The sequence below is a fragment of the Zootermopsis nevadensis genome, unplaced genomic scaffold (assembly GCF_977971745.1).
Source record: "Zootermopsis nevadensis isolate Lab colony 2312 unplaced genomic scaffold, Znev_1.0 Znev_ptg000006l, whole genome shotgun sequence".
Lineage (NCBI taxonomy): Eukaryota > Metazoa > Arthropoda > Insecta > Blattodea > Termopsidae > Zootermopsis > Zootermopsis nevadensis.
The window spans coordinates 10,530,045-10,552,587 of NW_028259138.1; the positions used below are offsets into that span (position 1 = coordinate 10,530,045).

Consider the following 22,543-nt stretch of genomic DNA (forward strand, 5'->3'; position numbering starts at 1 on the left):
TCGGGCACCGTCGGGATTCGAACCCGGGACCCCAGGATTACAAGGCTAGTGTTCTATCCGCTAGACAGGTGGTTAAATTCCTGCTGGCCTATAGATTTCAGTTGTCGCCACCGGCTGCTAAGTTACCTGTGCCTGTGTTTTCAGAAAGGATTGTGGGGAGGGGGGGTTATCTTGTTGACCACTCATTTTTGTCCGAATTGGAGACTGTAAAAACGCATAGCAGTGAATTTTACCGGAGATTTTTCTCATGAGGTAAAGACGGCAGGATCTTAAAACTAGGCTTTCGCCTCAGTTCTGTGTCGAAGTTAGGAATATTCAGATCTCTATCTGTGCCTTTATGCTGAAGATCTAAGCACAGAAATATTTATACTAGCTTCGATTCTCGTTTGAGGTTCTGGTCGATGTCCCCCGTGTTTATTTCACGGCAAACGCTGGGAGAGTTACCATAGGCAATTTTTACTTCTGATATTTCCTTCTGTGTCAATTTTCTTTCCTTTTCTGATGCCCCCATAACTCGTTCGACCTAGATGAGTTAACTTTCAAATATACCACGGCCACTTCTTTAGAAGTAGTCCATCGCATTCCAGCTGGTACTTGGCCATTAAATAATCTTCCAAAAACGCAGGAATACGTCCTGGCAACTGGGAAATTTCCAATACGCTCTGTGGTTTCAGTTTCCACCCCCTCAGCGCGATCCCTAAGCGGATCCTGTCTTTACACTCTCTCGTCTTATCTCTGTAGCCTCTCCGCTCTATTAACGCGAAGCGACGCCAATCCTTCTTAGAGCCATTACGCTCGGAATTTGCAAATCCTTTCAATAATGGGGGAAGAAGTCGTACATGTTCGATCTAGCTCAATTGTGAAGTACGTCAGAGCTTCTCAGCGTGTTGACCGCGAATGTGATAGCAGATGGTTGAAGTTTGGGAGCATTGCTTAGCGTTTAACTTTTGTCGCCTTATTTTAATTCCTGTGCCTATAAATCTTTAATTTAGAGTGTTGTTTTTATGAAACTTACACTTGATCTTATTCTTTTGAGGAAATAAGAAAGAATGAGAATAAAATTCATTCAGAATATTAGTCGGAAAACTTTCTGAAAAGAGACAAGTTTGAAGATGTCTCAATGATCTCAGTATAATATTAAAATAAAAATTTCGATTCATCGCCCTGATGACGGAGGCAGTATGACCCCTGAAACGTTGGTAAACATCGACCAGACTACACAGCGCAACAACCCAGAAGACAGAAATCTTCATACTCATCGCCCTGATGACGGAGGCAGTATGACCTCTGAAACGTTGGTAAACATCGACCAGACTACACAGCGCAACAACCCAGAAGACAGAAATCTTCATACTCATCGCGCTGATGATGGAGGCAATATGACCTCTGAAACGTTGGTAAACATCGACCAGACTACACAGCGCAACAACCCAGAAGACAGAAATCTTCATACTCATCGCGCTGATGATGGAGGCAGTATGACCTCTGAAACGTTGGTAAACATCGACCAGACTACACAGCGCAACAACCCAGAAGACAGAAATCTTCATACTCATCGCCCTGATGACGGAGGCAGTATGACCTCTGAAACGTTGGTTAACATCTACCAGACTACACGACGCAACAACCCAGAAGACAGAAATCTTCATACTCATCGCCCTGATGATGGAGGCAGTATGACCTCTGAAACGTTGGTTAACATCGACCAGACTACACAGCGCAACAACCCAGAAGACAGAAATCTTCATACTCATCGCCCTGATGATGGAGGCAGTATGACCTCTGAAACGTTGGTTAACATCGACCAGACTACACAGCGCAACAACCCAGAAGACAGAAATCTTCATACTCATCGCCCTGATGACGGAGGCAGTATGACCTCTGAAACGTTGGTTAACATCGACCAGACTACACAGCGCAACAAACCAGAAGACAGAAATCTTCATACTCATCGCCCTGATGATGGAGGCAGTATGACCTCTGAAATGTTGGTTAACATCGACCAGACTACACAGCGCAACAAACCAGAAGACAGAAATCTTCATACTCATCGCCCTGATGACGGAGGCAATATGACCTCTGAAACGTTGGTAAACATCGACCAGACTACACAGCGCAACAACCCAGAAGACAGAAATCTTCATACTCATCGCCCTGATGATGGAGGCAGTATGACCTCTGAAATGTTGGTTAACATCGACCAGACTACACAGCGCAACAAACCAGAAGACAGAAATCTTCATACTCATCGCCCTGATGACGGAGGCAATATGACCTCTGAAACGTTGGTTAACATCGACCAGACTACACAGCGCAACAAACCAGAAGACAGAAATCTTCATACTCATCGCCCTGATGATGGAGGCAGTATGACCTCTGAAATGTTGGTTAACATCGACCAGACTACACAGCGCAACAAACCAGAAGACAGAAATCTTCATACTCATCGCCCTGATGACGGAGGCAATATGACCTCTGAAACGTTGGTAAACATCGACCAGACTACACAGCGCAACAACCCAGAAGACAGAAATCTTCATACTCATCGCCCTGATGACGGAGGCAGTATGACCTCTGAAACGTTGGTTAACATCTACCAGACTACACGACGCAACAACCCAGAAGACAGAAATCTTCATACTCATCGCCCTGATGATGGAGGCAGTATGACCTCTGAAACGTTGGTTAACATCGACCAGACTACACAGCGCAACAACCCAGAAGACAGAAATCTTCATACTCATCGCCCTGATGATGGAGGCAGTATGACCTCTGAAACGTTGGTTAACATCGACCAGACTACACAGCGCAACAACCCAGAAGACAGAAATCTTCATACTCATCGCCCTGATGACGGAGGCAGTATGACCTCTGAAACGTTGGTTAACATCGACCAGACTACACAGCGCAACAAACCAGAAGACAGAAATCTTCATACTCATCGCCCTGATGACGGAGGCAGTATGACCTCTGAAACGTTGGTTAACATCGACCAGACTACACGACGCAACAACCCAGAAGACAGAAATCTTCATACTCATCGCCCTGATGATGGAGGCAGTATGACCTCTGAAACGTTGGTTAACATCGACCAGACTACACAGCGCAACAACCCAGAAGACAGAAATCTTCATACTCATCGCCCTGATGATGGAGGCAGTATGACCTCTGAAACGTTGGTTAACATCGACCAGACTACACAGCGCAACAACCCAGAAGACAGAAATCTTCATACTCATCGCCCTGATGACGGAGGCAGTATGACCTCTGAAACGTTGGTTAACATCGACCAGACTACACAGCGCAACAACCCAGAAGACAGAAATCTTCATACTCATCGCCCTGATGACGGAGGCAGTATGACCTCTGAAACGTTGGTTAACATCGACCAGACTACACAGCGCAACAACCCAGAAGACAGAAATCTTCATACTCATCGCCCTGATGACGGAGGCAGTATGACCTCTGAAACGTTGGTTAACATCGACCAGACTACACAGCGCAACAACCCAGAAGACAGAAATCTTCATACTCATCGCCCTGATGACGGAGGCAGTATGACCTCTGAAACGTTGGTTAACATCGACCAGACTACACAGCGCAACAAACCAGAAGACAGAAATCTTCATACTCATCGCCCTGATGATGGAGGCAGTATGACCTCTGAAACGTTGGTTAACATCGACCAGACTACACAGCGCAACAAACCAGAAGACAGAAATCTTCATACTCATCGCCCTGATGACGGAGGCAGTATGACCTCTGAAACGTTGGTTAACATCGACCAGACTACACAGCGCAACAAACCAGAAGACAGAAATCTTCATACTCATCGCCCTGATGACGGAGGCAGTATGACCTCTGAAACGTTGGTTAACATCGACCAGACTACACAGCGCAACAACCCAGAAGACAGAAATCTTCATACTCATCGCCCTGATGACGGAGGCAGTATGACCTCTGAAACGTTGGTTAACATCGACCAGACTACACAGCGCAACAACCCAGAAGACAGAAATCTTCATACTCATCGCCCTGATGACGGAGGCAGTATGACCTCTGAAACGTTGGTTAACATCGACCAGACTACACAGCGCAACAACCCAGAAGACAGAAATCTTCATACTCATCGCCCTGATGACGGAGGCAGTATGACCTCTGAAACGTTGGTTAACATCGACCAGACTACACAGCGCAACAACCCAGAAGACAGAAATCTTCATACTCATCGCCCTGATGACGGAGGCAGTATGACCTCTGAAACGTTGGTTAACATCGACCAGACTACACAGCGCAACAACCCAGAAGACAGAAATCTTCATACTCATCGCCCTGATGACGGAGGCAGTATGACCTCTGAAACGTTGGTTAACATCGACCAGACTACACAGCGCAACAACCCAGAAGACAGAAATCTTCATACTCATCGCCCTGATGACGGAGGCAGTATGACCTCTGAAACGTTGGTTAACATCGACCAGACTACACAGCGCAACAACCCAGAAGACAGAAATCTTCATACTCATCGCCCTGATGACGGAGGCAGTATGACCTCTGAAACGTTGGTTAACATCGACCAGACTACACAGCGCAACAAACCAGAAGACAGAAATCTTCATACTCATCGCCCTGATGATGGAGGCAGTATGACCTCTGAAACGTTGGTTAACATCGACCAGACTACACAGCGCAACAAACCAGAAGACAGAAATCTTCATACTCATCGCCCTGATGACGGAGGCAGTATGACCTCTGAAACGTTGGTTAACATCGACCAGACTACACAGCGCAACAAACCAGAAGACAGAAATCTTCATACTCATCGCCCTGATGAAGGAGGCAGTATGACCTCTGAAACGTTGGTAAACATCGACCAGACTACACAGCGCAACAACCCAGAAGACAGAAATCTTCATACTCATCGCCCTGATGACGGAGGCAGTATGACCTCTGAAATGTTGGTTAACATCGACCAGACTACACAGCGCAACAAACCAGAAGACAGAAATCTTCATACTCATCGCCCTGATGATGGAGGCAGTATGACCTCTGAAACGTTGGTTAACATCGACCAGACTACACAGCGCAACAACCCAGAAGACAGAAATCTTCATACTCATCGCCCTGATGACGGAGGCAGTATGACCTCTGAAACGTTGGTTAACATCGACCAGACTACACAGCGCAACAACCCAGAAGACAGAAATCTTCATACTCATCGCCCTGATGATGGAGGCAGTATGACCTCTGAAATGTTGGTTAACATCGACCAGACTACACAGCGCAACAAACCAGAAGACAGAAATCTTCATACTCATCGCCCTGATGAAGGAGGCAGTATGACCTCTGAAATGTTGGTTAACATCGACCAGACTACACAGCGCAACAAACCAGAAGACAGAAATCTTCATACTCATCGCCCTGATGATGGAGGCAGTATGACCTCTGAAATGTTGGTTAACATCGACCAGACTACACAGCGCAACAAACCAGAAGACAGAAATCTTCATACTCATCGCCCTGATGAAGGAGGCAGTATGACCTCTGAAATGTTGGTTAACATCGACCAGACTACACAGCGCAACAACCCAGAAGACAGAAATCTTCATACTCATCGCCCTGATGATGGAGGCAGTATGACCTCTGAAATGTTGGTTAACATCGACCAGACTACACAGCGCAACAAACCAGAAGACAGAAATCTTCATACTCATCGCCCTGATGATGGAGGCAGTATGACCTCTGAAACGTTGGTTAACATCGACCAGACTACACAGCGCAACAACCCAGAAGACAGAAATCTTCATACTCATCGCCCTGATGATGGAGGCAGTATGACCTCTGAAATGTTGGTTAACATCGACCAGACTACACAGCGCAACAAACCAGAAGACAGAAATCTTCATACTCATCGCCCTGATGAAGGAGGCAGTATGACCTCTGAAACGTTGGTAAACATCGACCAGACTACACAGCGCAACAACCCAGAAGACAGAAATCTTCATACTCATCGCCCTGATGACGGAGGCAGTATGACCTCTGAAACGTTGGTTAACATCGACCAGACTACACAGCGCAACAACCCAGAAGACAGAAATCTTCATACTCATCGCCCTGATGATGGAGGCAGTATGACCTCTGAAATGTTGGTTAACATCGACCAGACTACACAGCGCAACAACCCAGAAGACAGAAATCTTCATACTCATCGCCCTGATGATGGAGGCAGTATGACCTCTGAAATGTTGGTTAACATCGACCAGACTACACAGCGCAACAAACCAGAAGACAGAAATCTTCATACTCATCGCCCTGATGAAGGAGGCAGTATGACCTCTGAAATGTTGGTTAACATCGACCAGACTACACAGCGCAACAACCCAGAAGACGGAAATCTTCATACTCATCGCCCTGATGATGGAGGCAGTATGACCTCTGAAACGTTGGTTAACATCGACCAGACTACACAGCGCAACAACCCAGAAGACAGAAATCTTCATACTCATCGCCCTGATGATGGAGGCAGTATGACCTCTGAAATGTTGGTTAACATCGACCAGACTACACAGCGCAACAAACCAGAAGACAGAAATCTTCATACTCATCGCCCTGATGAAGGAGGCAGTATGACCTCTGAAACGTTGGTAAACATCGACCAGACTGCACAGCGCAACAACCCAGAAGACAGAAATCTTCATGTATTGGTCTTATTTATTAACATTTAATATCGAATTTAACCAGAAGTTTAATACCATAAACCAGTCAATCAACTAACAAAGCAACCATTGCTCGTAATGTTTGTCTCATTGATACTCTGATGTAAATTAATATTAATGTCATAAAAGTGCATAAATCTTTTAAATGGCGGTAGTCGGGATCTTCTTTTTGCAACACAAACATCGTGAGAGAGGGAGAGAGAGAGAGGATTTGCCCGTGGCTGGGGTGTACATTCAAGCGATAAAAAGCTTATTGAATCACATCCTATGCCCTGGCAGCAAGAGAGGCAAAGAGCTGGAAAAATACCCTCTTCCTGGTATCAGCGTTGTGATGAAGGCTTTTCTCTCGCTTGCACATTCATTCGCTTGCTTCTTCACTCTTCGGCTTCAGTTCTTAGTCTTCTCCACCTCCAGTTCTTCACATCATCATTAATGGGGTTTACCACAAGTTGCAAGAGAGGAGCATCGGGTCTTTTCCCAGGCTTCTCCGCGGAGTAGAAAGCATCAAGGCGCACGGGGGTTATATTACACTGCAGTACACCGTGCCAAGGTGAATCGCTTCCTTCGCTCAAAGACGACAGCCCTACAAGCGAGCTGTTGACTCTGGAAGCCTTAGTTCCTCGATGTTTATTCTTACCAACATGTGTTTTAACCACAGACAGCTCTCTTGGTTTTTCTTAGTTACTCCGAGTAAACAGACTGACTTTGTCTGACAATAGAAAGCTCAAAAGTTCTCTCAACAATTAATAATAAAGCTCACCATTTGACACGATCCTGAGCCAGCAAAATTAAGTTCAAAATCTTACGACGTATTTCTCCAGGACCTGTTTTAATATTATCCTTTCGTCCCATTCTCAAGTTTCGAAGCGACCCCTTTCAAACGGTTCCTCCATAAAAGCTGCATGTCCGGTCCTCAGTAATTTCATAGATTTGACTACAGTAATAATATTATGTGAAATATATAGGCCTGACATAAATCACAAAATTTGTACATATTATGCGCTTTCGTACGTTCAAGAAATGGTCGCTTGAAGATTTCATATCCGCTAGTTGCATCTCCGAAATTATAGAGCGGGCTTCCATGGAGTTTGATAACTCCCATAGACCCCGTCTGAGATTATCCTCCCATCTACGTCTAGGTCTCCCCAGCGGTCTCTTCCCCTCAGCCTTCCCAAATAGTGGACCCAACCAACCAGATGGCTTACGGAAACCGAAGGTTCATCACCGAACTAACCAAAGCCCTCCACCGGACCCTGTCCTGGGCCAACAAAATCCGGTCTCCTTCAACTCCTATCTCCCATAGATCCCGCCTGACATTATCCTCCCATCTACGTCTAGGTCTCCCCAGCGGTCTCTTCCCCTCAGGCTTCCCAAATAGTGGACCCAACCAACCAGAAGGCTTACGGAAACCGAAGGTTCATCACCGAACTAACCAAAGTCCTCCACCGGACCCTGTCTCCTTCAACTCCTATCTCTCATAGATCCCGCCTGAGATTATCCTCCCATCTACGTCTGGGTCTCCCCAGGGGTCTCTTACCTTCAGGTTTCCCAATCAATACCCGGTGCACACCTCTTGTCCCATCCATGCGCGCTACATGCTCAGCCCATCTCATTCTTCTCGACTTAATCACCCTGACAATATTGGGGGAGGAATATAGATTTTTAAAACGTAACAAAATGTGGATGTCATTAATATTTACAGCGTTTATTTCGAATCTTTTATCATAAAGATAACATTTAACAAACTAACTGATAGGCTGACTATGAAATTATAGGTTTATCTGTAGTTAGTGCAATTAGCTTTTCGGTAGCAAATTATTATAATAACTTTTCATGAAACAAATGAACATATAATGTACTGAGTTATATACCAGATGGCTAAGAACGCATCTGAAGTTGGATTTTTCTCTCTTCTTTGGGAACATCCGTCATTTTCACTTATGTAATTTCTTTTGAACTAAGTAATGGGCCTAACTTTCTTGAAAATTCTGTCTTTAGAAATAGATTATTATTATTATTATTATGCTTCGGTTGTCTGGAACAATCTTACACAGACAGATTCTAATAAATTAGAAAATATCCAAAGGAAATTTGCCAGATTGTGGAATTGCCGGTTTTTTCAGTTAAATATTACACGTAAATATGAATTGATTTTAACTACTTTAAATTTCAGAACACTTTATACTAGACGAAGGCATCTTGATGCTTTATTTCTGATTAATGTATTTAAGGGTAAAATAAATTGCAATTCAATCATGGACACTGTTGGTATTCGTGTGTCGTCAAGGCAAATAAGAGAATTTTCTAAGTTCAGTGTGTGCAGTCCGTTTAGACATAGTCCTTCAGCCAGGTGTGTCATTACTGCAAATGACGTAAATAAATTTTTGGACGTGTTTGGTATAAGCATTGTTTCTTTTGAGGGCACTTTCTCAATAAGAGAAATAATTTAGAGAGTGGCCTTGATTGGATTTAGCTTGGTTATTTGTTTTATTTTGTTCCTTGTATTTTATTAGTGTTTTACATTTATACTAATGTTTACCTAGATGGATTATTTTTTTATCAAATTTCTATCTTTGTATTAGTGTTTGCCTGTCATAGGCTCTTTGCTGTTGGCAAACACTCAACAAAGGAATTGAACTATTATTATTATTATTATTTAGTTTTATTTATTTTATTTATAATTATTAAATTAAATTATATTACTTAGGTATCGTATTTAGCCCATTTATTTGTGAAATATTATTCAATATATGAATCGAATTATTATTATTAATATGGTATATTTATATATTTAGTTAAATTGTTTGTTTGTTTTACTTTTAAATTAATTTCTTATTATATTTTATCCTGTACTCTGGTTTAGTGCTTGGCTGTTATTGGCCTCTCTTGGCTGTTGCCAAGCACTCTAATGAATGAATTGAATTGAATTATTATTATTATTATTATTATTATTCTATTGCTTATTTTTCCATACGAAGTTTGTTGGCAATTGGTTTTGTTCTTCGAAACCGCATTCCCCGGAATACGAGGTGCTGGCCCCTGAAGTCTAGAGGAATGGCGAATCTAAACCCTCTTTAGAAGTTCTGCAGGAAGAATCAATAGTTCGCGAGTGGTCACTGGAAACCGAAAAGCGGAGAAAAGAAAATCAGCTTAAGACCCTTTGCGATCGTTGAAAGATGGGAAGAAGGCAATTGGTCGCTGTTCTCAAAAAGGTGAATCCCAGAACCAATTCAACAACGTATGGGCCCTTCTGTCTGCCTTCATAAAGGAGAAATGTGCAGCGGGGAAAGAGACGAAGGAGTAGCGCATCAAAAACTCAAACCTTCCGACAGAAAACCTTTAAATCCCCCGCCCCTCCCAATTCTAAATCGATATCCTATAGGTCAAACCTCCTCAAAGACGGTGTTTCTGAACTTGAGAAACATGCACGTGGACTTCTTGTTCGCATTGAAATACCAGACCTGAAGCAAACGTAATCAGGTCGAAACGTTGCGGTGCAGTCTGTACGTCTTGGGTTTTTAATTGGGCAGGATTTACAGCCAGCGACGTTTAGTCTGGTAGAAGTTTACCGACGTTTCAGAGGTCCTTGCTGCCTCCATCATCAGGGCGATGGTTCCCTTGATGACGGCACAACAACCCAGGAGACATCCATCTTAAAACTGGTCCAATTGTCTACAGCAGTGGTATTCAACCTGGGGTACGCGTACCCCCGGGGCTACGCGAAGATATCTTAGGGGGTACGTGAAATTTAAAAAAAATATATTATTTTATGATAAACACTAAATAATCAGTAATATAATTTATTTAATTTATTTCAGATGTAGATTATATACTATGTATAACTTGAATTATTCACCAACAACTATGGGGGTACAAAGTTGAAGAGAAATTATATCTGGGGGTACAAGAACAAAAAATGTTGAATACCACTGGTCTACAGCAAAGAACGACCCGGAATGACGCATGTAGACGCCGGTAGAGGCGCGGGTACGACTTTCTTGATAATAACGATGGCCAAACTGCCCTAGGGTTCACATGGCCCCTTACCCAGTGGTTTGTATTTTTTTTTTTCATTTCACCAAATGTTAATCCCATCGAAATGTAGTATTTAAGAACAAAAGTATTGTATTTATCTTAATGAGATTTAACATATTTTGTTGTATTTTAACAAACTGTGTATTTACAATAAGCACGCAGACCAGCTACAAGCCTTCAGAAAATTCTCTATAACCCTTTGGTGTCCGGTAATGTTCCGGATAGTTCGTGGATGTTCGAGTGAACATAATACGACGTTTAAAACACCTCTCGTCCGTCGTTTTCATCTCCGGAGATGGCGTGCTACACGACCAGCCAGACGAACAGACACGACTTCCCCTTTGTGAGTCAATTTTATGGGTCTCGTTCAGACAACGTAAAAAAAACGATATTTTATAGGAAATTCGTAATTTAATACGCCTACTCCGATCGTTTTAAGAGTAACTGCTTTTCATCTTCGTAACAACAGACATAAATCTTTAGGTCTTATTCATTGTCCTTAGAGTTCGTCTCCTTTTTAATTTACATTTGTGTGGTATAGAAGAGGATAATTCTAAAATCTGAGTCCTAAAAATTTGTTATTTACTGTACTTTATACAAAGCAAATACCCATTAAGCGATCAGTTAACAGTTTGAGGGGCTGTTTCTGTCGTGAATTATTTGTTTTTATTTATATTTCTTTATTTATTTTTATTTATTCATAATATTGTTCCTATTTTGGGTTTGCCTTTATTTGGCTATTATATTTAATGTTGTAACATGTATAAGTTTATTTAATCTGTTTGTGTAATATTTTTTTAATTTTTATTTCATTATTATTATATGTATTATCAGTGTTTGCCTGTTATTGGCTTCGTGCTGTTGGCAAACACTTAAATAAATGAACTGAACTGAATTATTAATATTATTACCATCATCATCAATACGATATTATGATATTATTTATTTTAAAAAGTAAAGTAAAAAAGTAAATTTAAGCGACAGGAATTGTAAATGTGAACTGGACCCGTCTCCAGATAGATACATCGACTTACAATTATCACATTTCATTATAATTCGTTTATAGAATACGCGACTGTAGAAACGCCAAGGCTACAGTGGCGCCATATGGCTCTTTATCACTGAAAACTTACGGTAGAAACAGTTTAGTGACGTGAAGATGTGGAAGTGGTTCGCTGTGTTGTTCCTGACTTGTACTCAGGTCCCCAGAAGGTGGGCAGGGCTTAAGCCGATGTATTGATTTATGCTATGAAAACCGGATATTTGCATTGATTGTGCTTAGAAAAACATCTCGTTTACATTCTTTATAGTTTAATGGAAATATAGTATTTCTTTCCAACCACTTATTTTCCTCTCATTACAGCCTAATTTCCGTACGTGGTGACATTGGACCTCTGTACGACACGATAAAAACAACGCTATTTTACATTTTATAACGTGACAGCATGATTTTGCTGATGTATGGAATAACAGAGAAGTTATGTAAGTACACGACATTAGTACGTATCAAGACTTATAAAAAGATATTTATTGCATTGAAAACGAGTACCCAGTGAAAGTTGTAGCGTCATTGTACTCTTTTATCAACAAGAATTGGATTCTTCCTAGTTAAATAGGTTAATCGTTACTTCGGCATGATAATAAGAAAGGTGGGTCAACCCAACTTTCTCTTTTTAGTCCATCTGTTGTCGTCTTAATGAAACTTGACTGTGTTGATATTTATATTCATTTAATATCGTACGCTTTCGGTTTTATTATTATTTAGTGTTCTGTCTGAGGACAGGTCCATATGAACAGGATCCTTCCATCCTTTTCTCGGACTGGGACCTGTTCATATACGTTCTTGGCAGATGATCCAGAAGTGGTTTGCCATTGCCTTCTTCTGTGTGTGAATGGAGTAATTGTTGGGATGCCACGGAAGCCCCCGGAGGAAAACTCCGTGTTGCCTAGACCACGGCCTTGCCCAACACAAGTTATAAATTCGGGCACCACCGGGAATCGAACCCGAGGCCAGCGTTCTAACCGCTAGACCACCTCATCTTATTATTATTTAGTGTTCTGTCTGACGACAGGTCCATACGAACAGGATCCTTCCATCCTTTTCTCGGACTGGGACCTGTTCATATACGTTCTTGGCAGATGATCCAGAAGTGGTTTGCCATTGCCTTCTTCTGTGTGTGAATGGAGTAACTGTTGGGATGCCACGGAGGAAAACTCCGTGTTGCCTAGACCACGGCCTTGCCCAACACAAGTTATAAATTCGGGCACCGCGTTCGGTAGGGCTTCTTTTGTATGAATTAGCCAAAACAAAGAAAGTAGGACCCATTCAGTCCCCGTAGGATTCCAATCTTTGTGCGCTCTACAAAACCGTGATCGATTTTGATGGAGCTGATATCGTGGTCATCGGATTACAACTGAAATGATTATTAACATTATCATTTATATTACCTGTTATCGTCATTATCATCGTCTCTTAATGTGGGCTAAGAACAATTAATTATCAGTTAATCAGAAATTTCTGTATGTTGGTATTTGAGCTACAAAAATACGACGTGAATTTGACGCAAGATTTTCAGGAAACTTTTGTTTGCTTTCCTGCTGTTTGCCTTGGGTCCCTTATTGCATGCGTCTGTAGGCCCTACTCGTGAACATTAGAAAATCCAAAAAGTTATCAGCGACATAGAAAACTTTCTACTCTTTGTATCAGCGTAGTTCCTCTTGGCTATAAGATTCCTTTAAAGTTATAAGAAACTCCTGCTAATGCCACTATGAGAGTTTTAAGAAGATAGTGTTTTGTTCGCGAGAACGTGCTAACCCCTGAAAGAGCGAACGTCAGTGTGATTCTAGGATTTTGAGGAAATGGTACTCCTTCCGTCGTTTAGATTTGTTATTGCCGTAAAGGCCAACAGGAAATCTATAAATTATTAGTCCCTAGATTACTGGATTTTCTGGTAACCGGCAACGAACTCCATACAGTTAGGCCAAGAACCTAATAGCTTCTATATTCGAAAAACTTTTTTAAAATGTCGTCTGGAACTGAAAGATCTTTATTAAGGTCTTAATCCTATTTACAGCAGCTCCTCTGACCAATTATGAGAAACAACAAACGATGGATAATCTCTAAAATTTTAACTAAAACTATTGCAATATCCTTTAGAATTATTTTTTCCGCTCTTTGGCTTATATAACAAAGTTACGTAAATTTGCCAACACAAATTTTGCAGTAAGCAGACAGGAGAGAGAGTCACGTGCAGTAACCACAGTCATTGGTCCAGTAGTTACATCACGATTAACCCCTGCAGCCAGGTACTTCGGAGAGAAGTGGCTCGTTCTACTTAATTTTGAGGGAAAGTAGGCATAATAAGTTTTATTCCAGAAATGTTGGTCAGAGAAGTGAATTTCGGAATGGTAGCCTGTGTTCAAAAGCTCACAATCGATTTCTTTCCAGTTTCTTCTACTATTCTGCCAATCTCATATTTTATTCATTCCAAGATTAATCTCTTAAGCAAGTTATTTATATTAATTCACATTAGTCTACAATCATGACCATTACACAATAGTAAGCTTTCTGGTATTTTGTGTCATCGCGAAGTGGTCCTGATTTGAGTTATCTGCGTTCCTTTGTTTTATTCTAATCACTATGCTGCTGATTCTGTTAGTATAATAACTCCGAGTTAAAATATTGTTCCTCTTTTCCACTCAAGTTCCTCCCCACAAGAAGACTGCTTACTGAAATGCTCCCTTCCAGACACAAAACTTTTTAATGGAGTACATGTGGAGGGCAGAGGACTCCGTTCACTTCTGTCAACATGGCAAAGCCTCCCTGGGATTGGAGGAATCAGGAGTTCAGACTCTGTTCGGTTAATTTCATTCTTCGTTTATATTTGACTTGCTGATTGGATAGTTTGGTACTTTCCTATCCAGAAACTCTTCTTGAAGCCTCCATATTTTTCTGGGTCAATATATGTCGCACGTTTTAAGAAAGAGTGTAATAAATGCTCTTTTATTATATCAGCATTAGTTAAATCCATGTTAATTGACAGGAGGACATATTTTACTTTCGGGTTAAATTTTATTGTAACAAGACTCACAGAATTAAAAACGTACTTGACATGAAATATAGTTTTCATTAAAACCACCTTCATATTTCACGGTCTAGACTCTCTAGCGCGGTCCCATACAAAATTTATTCTGAAGAAATTAACCATTCAGGTAAGCGATAAATTCGTTGGTGACATTTGAGGTTCTCACGGAGGCGAGTATAAAGATACTGTCTTCTAGGATGTGTCGCCGTGAAGTCTGGTCAAAGTTTACCGACGTTTCAGATGTTCTTGCTGCCTCCATCATCAGGACGATTACATAGGCTGGAAGCACCTCTTAAATCTCTGAAATCTCGGTAGAATTCTACCCGACTACACAATGAAACATGACAGAAAACATCTTGTTGAACTCCTTAGTAATAAATCGGCCTATTCAAAAGCGTGTATACACAGGACAGCACAAAATAGAAACGCGTATATGTTGTAGGAAGTAGTCCATTGGATGGTGTGGAATGGATTAATCTGGCTGATGGTAACAACCAGTGGCGGACTCTAATGAACACGATAATAAGCTTTCGGGGTTTTTGACCACCTGAGCGACTATTAGCGTCTCAGAATTGTTTTCACTGCATTGAGTTACGTTATCTTTTTCGGATATCAGATAGTGGTCAGAAGCTCAGTTGGCTCCCCTTAAAGGCTTTATATCAGTCATAGGCTACCAGAATGCAGTCTTTTGTCTGCTAGAGCGTGATCAATTTGACTGTGTCTTCCCACCAGGAACAGTTCAAGTGTAGGTCTCATATGTGGGAATGTTGTAGGCTACTTTATTGGCTATTAGATTTTATGACGTGACAAACCTTCCTTCTGAGTTGTTGGTTTCAAAATGTCCTCTGTCCCCACATTGCGTTGAAACCTCATAAAATTGTCAAGGGGATTAAGGAGACAGTTTCCCATATATATTATCCATTATAAGTTTATATTTACTTTTGTTGTCAGTTGATAGATCTATCATTATGGTTAGAAATATTTATTGTTAAGAGAACTTACCTATTATAAAATTTAAACTAGATTAAATCAGTATGTATTTATTATTCCAGTCTATACACAAACTTAATTTAAAAATGTTGTTGTTAAAATTATAGCGCTTTTCATCGTATTAACAACAACATTTTTAAATTAAGTTTGTGTATAGACTGGAATAATAAATACATACTTAGTTCAACACAAACATGACGCATCTAAGCTACAAATAGATTAAATCAGTTCGGAATAGGGATCAATGATGATTTAGTGAGAATGAACCTTTGAACTCCATGAAGGCAATCGATGTCTCGACCGTCTGGGTAACATTATTTGCCCAAATAAAACACGTCACGCTGAGTTAGCTTTAACGTTTATATTTACATACTTGTTCTCTTATATAACAGCAGTGATATGAATAAATGTCCAAATTCTGATATTTTAAAATATATGTTTACGGTTGAGGAATTGGTATCAATCCGCGGACCAGCTGCAGAGTACAGCAGGTTCAAAAGATGATCTAGGGTGCATAACGAAAATAACGTTATTTATAGTAATGGAACTGTGACAATCAGATTTTTGTATCAGACAGATATTTTCAATGTCATGCTTTCATTCTGTATAAAAGGGTCACACATTCAAGATTCCATTTCACTCGCATTGACAGTCGAAGCTGTACGCAGTATGCTACAATGTGAAATAAAGGATTTTCGATTTGTGTCCACCCCCTGAGCAAGCGGGCACCCCACCGATTCCAATCGAGTCCAGGAAATTTGATTTATCGAAGACGCGATGAATGGACTCCCGGCTGCATATTATAACAAGTTTCTCCTTAATATTTGAGGTTTTCAGCGCGGTGGAAATGTGGGTTGAGGCCGTCTGGGTTACGACGCGTTCCTCCAAAATTACATGACGTCACAAACCAGAAGATCTGTCCACATATTTGTCTTTGTATCTTTCAAAAGAGAATTTTGTTTCTTTCTTATAATCTTTCAGACACAACAGTAAGGTTACTTGGCATATTGGCATATTTTACGATGACTACTTGTTCCCAACATCAACACACAGCTTTTAATATGTATGCCTATTAGTTAATCAATTTGTCATACTTATTTTGGTATTATGAGACCGTATTCAGTGTCCGCGTTACCTTGGCCTTAATACAATATATTTGGTCCTTTTAACATTGGCTTTGTTATTGTCGTGTTTTGGTCAGCTTGTTAGTTTTTGTATGGTAAATTTGGCGCACTTTCTGTAGTAATGCAGATGTTTTAAAATCACAGATTAGGCTGATCGTAATGTACTAACGTAGTATGACCCGTCAAAGCTGACGGGAATGAACACTTTTGTGTTTGACATTAATACAGTTTACTATACATAGCATTATCCTCGCAAATATTACTGAAAGTACGAAATCTATTACGTTTCTTTTATTTTATGGAGACGTATCAATATAAAACAGACCCCCTGACTCCAGGCTCCCACTCCGCCAAACATCCATCTTTTTTCCATCATAGCCTCGGCTACATTTCTTGTCACCAGAGACGCCACCGTCAGAGCTTAATTTCAATTTTTCTACACAGCTTTCTTTGAGTAACTGTTGAAATCTATTGCACTTAATTCCTTAATTACTTTTGCGTTGAGCGTTAATTAATATAGGCTACCAGACAGGATACATTTCATTACATTGTACATTAATCTGAGCATATTTTCCAAATTTGTATATCCTACATCGTATTTCTCATAAATATTCTTAATTTATGAACAGCTGTTAACATACCCGTTATGCCTGCTACTCTAGCCTGACGTAATCATACTCATGACCTAAGATAGGCCAAGAACTTTGGGTGTCTTAAATTTATCACCGTCCTATATTCTGAATGTAATCATTATAGGCCTGTCTGACTAAATTTCAGATCAGTCTGGCCGTGTAGTAATATTACTATACTAATGGGAATCGCCCGTTGAAATTCTAGAAGGAATTCCTTCGTATATTCATCTGCTTTCGTCCTTTATCTCGTATTTCTTTTCCATTCCCTTAAAATGAGAACAATAGCAATACTAATATAAAGTTATTTGAACAGTTTTGTCACCCACATTAGAAGTAGCCCTGCTTATAAAAGTTGCCTAATTTAGCAGCAAAATGAGACATTCTGTCATCTGCCTCACTACCTATAACATAGTTAATCATGCGTAACAAACACATAATCACTCAACCATAAACTGTATTCCATTAGGCTCATACACACACACACAGGAAAGTCACAACATAACCTAACCAGAACACAGGAATATTCATAATACCAAGTAGAAATCCCATATAGCACAAGGTCATTCCAACAGACGTACATAAATGATGCAACGGAATATGACAGACAGACGAAAGATGTATTTGAGTATGTGACAGTCACTTAGAAAGCCACAAACTGTCAGAAGAAATTATCACAATACAACAAAGTTGGAAGATTACAAATTGCCCTGGAGTACACGCAGTTTCCACACGCGCTCTTTGAACCTTGACATTCTGAATGCTCCTAGTGGTCACGAATAGATTTGATGAAGGCGTTGACGTCATTCATGAACACATTATTAGTATTTCTTTTCTGTTGTTTCATTTATCATACACAGATTTCCCGGAGGATAGCATATTTTCAGCCAGTGGATATCACAAACTTCAAAAAACAACTCCATGGAGGGGGTGTTCTTCAGAAGTTAATAGTACTCTCAACTAGTCAAGAAATGCCCTTTCTTTCATGAAACCGGAAGATTACCGTGTTCACAAGAACCCTAAAATCCGGACGGTGGGGAAATTATATCCCCACGCCCAACACCCAGGCTAAGTGACCACGTCTTTCCGGTTGTCCGCGTATACTTATTTAATATATTCTTAACTACGCTCCATATCTGGAATCCTCGTCCTGTTCCATGCCGATACCCTGATAATAGAGGCAGTAAGAACCTCCAGAACGCGTGTCCACAAGACCGGGGACACTGGCGACAATTATTAAGGATTTAAGCTTTCTACATGGCGACGCTGTCGAAGGGGAACGAGGTTTGTGGTCTCTGCTTTAATATTAAGCTTCTGTATGGTAAACAGAGCTTACATTTTGAATGTGCCACGTGCGGGATATTTAGGGCCGGCATGTTGCAGCCCGAGAACTATTATTCATTGTCATTACGTACCGTCCTTGTTCATTGCCGCCTGGAAACACTTGTTGAGTCTGCAGGCCCGACACTGGTTTCGGTGCGTCTTGTCAATAGGACAACGTCCCTTTAGGTCGCCGGCCGCTTTGCAGGTGTACACTCGATTACGATGAATGCTTCTTTTGAAGAACCCGGAACAACCTGTAATATCACATTAGGCGAGCTTAAAAGCAGCTTTTGTGTGCGGAAGTACCGAGGAAAATCCACAGTCGCCATGGCTCCCAAAATATTACTGATAGCGCCTACAAGTTTGTGCATATTATTCTGAAAATTTATATTTTTGCATATTATTTCATATTCGTGCCATGTTAACCGTGTTAGCCAGGCTAACACTTTGATCTTTACTTCCGTGGTTCAGTGACACTCCATGCACTAGGACACAGCAGAACCAATCGATAAAATACATCGTTAGCCAGCTAATTAAGGATTACATTCGCCGTGAGCATACACTAACAACCCCTTCTTGGATAGAGATGGCTAACGACGCATTTTATATGGTCGATTCTGCTGTGTCCTAGTGCATGGAGTACCACTGAACAACAAAATTAAAACAGAAGACTTGTGGTTTTTCATTCACAGTGTTAGCCTGGTCAACACGGTTAACATGAACGCTACACCTTATATATATATATATATATATATATATATATATATGCGTGTGTGTGTGTGTCCTGGTTCCTAGTTTTCGAGATGGCTACAAAGTACATAAGAGATGTGTGCATGCCTGACTATGACAATTACAATCATTATATTAATATAATCATGGATAAATGCAGGGAATAGACGTAAATTTGATTTCGATGTCTATTGAGTGGAGGTGGAGTGGACCTAACATAACCAAACCTAACCTAAGCTAACTTAAAATAAACTATCCTACATTTACTTAAATATAACCTAACATAATTTATCTAATTCTAAACTAACCTAGCCTAAGCCAATATTATGAAATTTAAAGTAACCTGAGCTAACAGAACGCAACCTGACTTAACCTAACCGATCCTTATCTTAACTAAACTTATGTAACTTTCCTGAACATAACATTTCTTAGCGTAACGTAACGTAACCAAGAGTAATCCAACCAAACATAACCAGACTTAAGCTAACCTCACATGCCTATCATAGGCTTTCGGGCAAAGTAGATTGGTAAGAAATGTGATAAGCTTTTGTCTAGTTTCCCCGCACTTCATTGGTAGAAAATAATCCCCTTGGGCACTGATAGTTATTTCGCTGGCCAAAAACTTCCCTGATGTGGTATCGTCATCGTAGTTATCACAAAAACTTATTTTCAGAGGCAGATATTTCACTTCTTCATAGCCTGTGTGTGTAACACAGAATCTACAGACAGGCCTGCCAACTATGTCTAAGTATCGGAAGAGATATATTTTCTTAATGTTTTGCAACCAAAATTTTGTTCGAATTTCTTGTTTGTCAGTGCCTTTCCATGACATCCTTCATGATTTAGTCGTCTTAGCAGTGTTAGGTGGATGGAGTAACTTATGAATCTTCTAATTTAGTACTTTTCCGTTCGTTTAAATCATATTTGTTACAGAGAATAAGTTAGTGATGAAATTAAACCGAATATGATTTCCATTTGTAGCTTAAGAACTTTTTATCTGAGCTTTTTTTTTGTCCGTAAGCTTGTTTACCGAGTGCGTTCAGTTCTGATTCTTAAACTGTGTTTGAGCCGTGTTAGAGCTACATGCAGGACCAATCAATTCAAGCGGAAGGAATTGTGGTTATCAGTGAGGAACGCATGCAAAAAATATTGCTCGCAGCGGGATGCGAACTTGACACATCAGAACTCGTCCGCCAACACCATTTCCGTCGTAAACATCGTGGAATTTAAGATCAACAGCTAACCTCTTACATTAATAGTGTGTTGTATTTATATTAATGAATTTACCTAAGAGGAACATGCCACATTTGTGGAGCGCATTTACGCTACGCATCAATTTGTCATTTGGGCTTGCAAAATTTCTTATAAAAATTAAAACGTAAGAGAATATTTTATTAAAAAATGCTTTACAGTAGTCGTTGGAATTGTTTATAGTTGTTGCATCAGTATTATTTATTATCAGGAACGTAATTTGCTATGCTTACACTCGTCTGAACTTTTGCTAAACCCAGAGCCACGCTCACAACTTCAGCATAAGCACAACTGGTTATTTGGTTAGAATAAAAGGAAACCTGACCCCACCATTTTCACAAATGTCCTCCTTTGAGCTTACCGTCGCAACTGTAAATTCCGTAGTGCTTCCCGGAGCTCCTGTCGCCACACACCTTGCAGGGGATATCCAGGAGACGATCTCCTGAAACCACACATACACACACGTGTCTATTAGTGCGTTTCAGGAACTACGTACTCGAAGGAAAACTAAGAACTGAGTCTCTGATAAGACGGAGTTGGGGATCGAAAGGTCACTTAATCCATATTAAAATACGAGGCGCGTCCCAAAAGTAAGTTTCCCTGGGGCCGTTTACAGAAACAAAACACAGTTTCATGGAAATATTTATTGCAACAGATACAGCAAGTGTCCAGCTATTTTTCAACATATTCGCCACCGGAATTGAGACATTTGTCATACCGTGGGACCAACTTTTGAATACCTGTGTCGTAGAAGTCTACCGCCTGGGATTGGAACCACTGTGTGACAACCATCTCCGCCTCTCTGTCATTCTCAAAACGCTGACGCTGACCGGACAGGAATTTCTTGAGGTGTAGGAAAAGATGGAAATCACTGGGAGCGAGGTCCGGGCTGTAGGGTGGATGATTAAACACCTCCCAGCTGAACTCCTGCAGGAGACTTGCTGTCCGTCGAGCCGTGTGCGGCCTAGCGTTATCACTGACCGCACTTCACAGTCGGCGGGAGCTGGAATAAGAACCTCCATCTTCAACAGCTGCAACGATGCTACTGTGAGAACGCGGGAAGTGCCGTTAGTGCATGCGCCATGCTACGTCATTGCTCTATCACGTACGCACAGTCGCTTCGCGCAATATAAGGTTTGCTAGCTGTGGGACGAGTGGGAAACTTACTTTTGGGACGCGCCTCGTATATATTGATTGTTGAAATTAAACACAATTTGAATTGATTAATAAACATACATCGTTGCTGTGACAATACGTGAGCTCATTCAGGTAACTTCCTGTTGTATCCTGTTCGTTAGTGGTCCAGTCCATCAGTTCTCTTTCAACAGTCGAAGTGCAAGGATGTCTTTTTCACAGGTGCTACACGTTTAGAGAAGCATTTTTCGATTCTCCTGTACAGAATAAATCGACAGTATCTCGTCTGATCAATCAGAATATTGAGCTGTGCGTTTCAAACGCTGCTGTAGAAACTCTTCACCGATTTGCATCTGAACGCGGTGGCCATCTCTAACACTTAATGAGACATTGGTTTATTTTAATTTATAAAATAGTGTAGTTGCGTCATATTGTGATTTATTAAATTAAAATTAAATTATTTGGTTATTCCGTCAAATCACAATAAAGTTGATCCATTATATGAAAATATCTGGACACGACCTCCA

The 22,543-nt window shown here is 40.9% G+C and overlaps 1 protein-coding gene across 1 annotated transcript in view; it reads right to left on the minus strand.

Moving 5' to 3' along the window:
- Positions 1–22,193, minus strand: part of dsf (nuclear receptor dissatisfaction) — a 30,147-nt gene extending 7,954 nt beyond the window's left edge. The window contains exons 1-3 of the mRNA XM_087343820.1: positions 22,119–22,193; positions 21,244–21,370; positions 18,995–19,156 (exon numbers count right to left, since the gene is read on the minus strand). Of these exons, the coding sequence (XP_087199946.1) occupies positions 18,995–19,156; positions 21,244–21,370; positions 22,119–22,193 (364 nt within the window). The remainder of the gene's footprint in view (positions 1–18,994; positions 19,157–21,243; positions 21,371–22,118) is intronic.
- Positions 22,194–22,543: the final 350 nt, after the last annotated feature.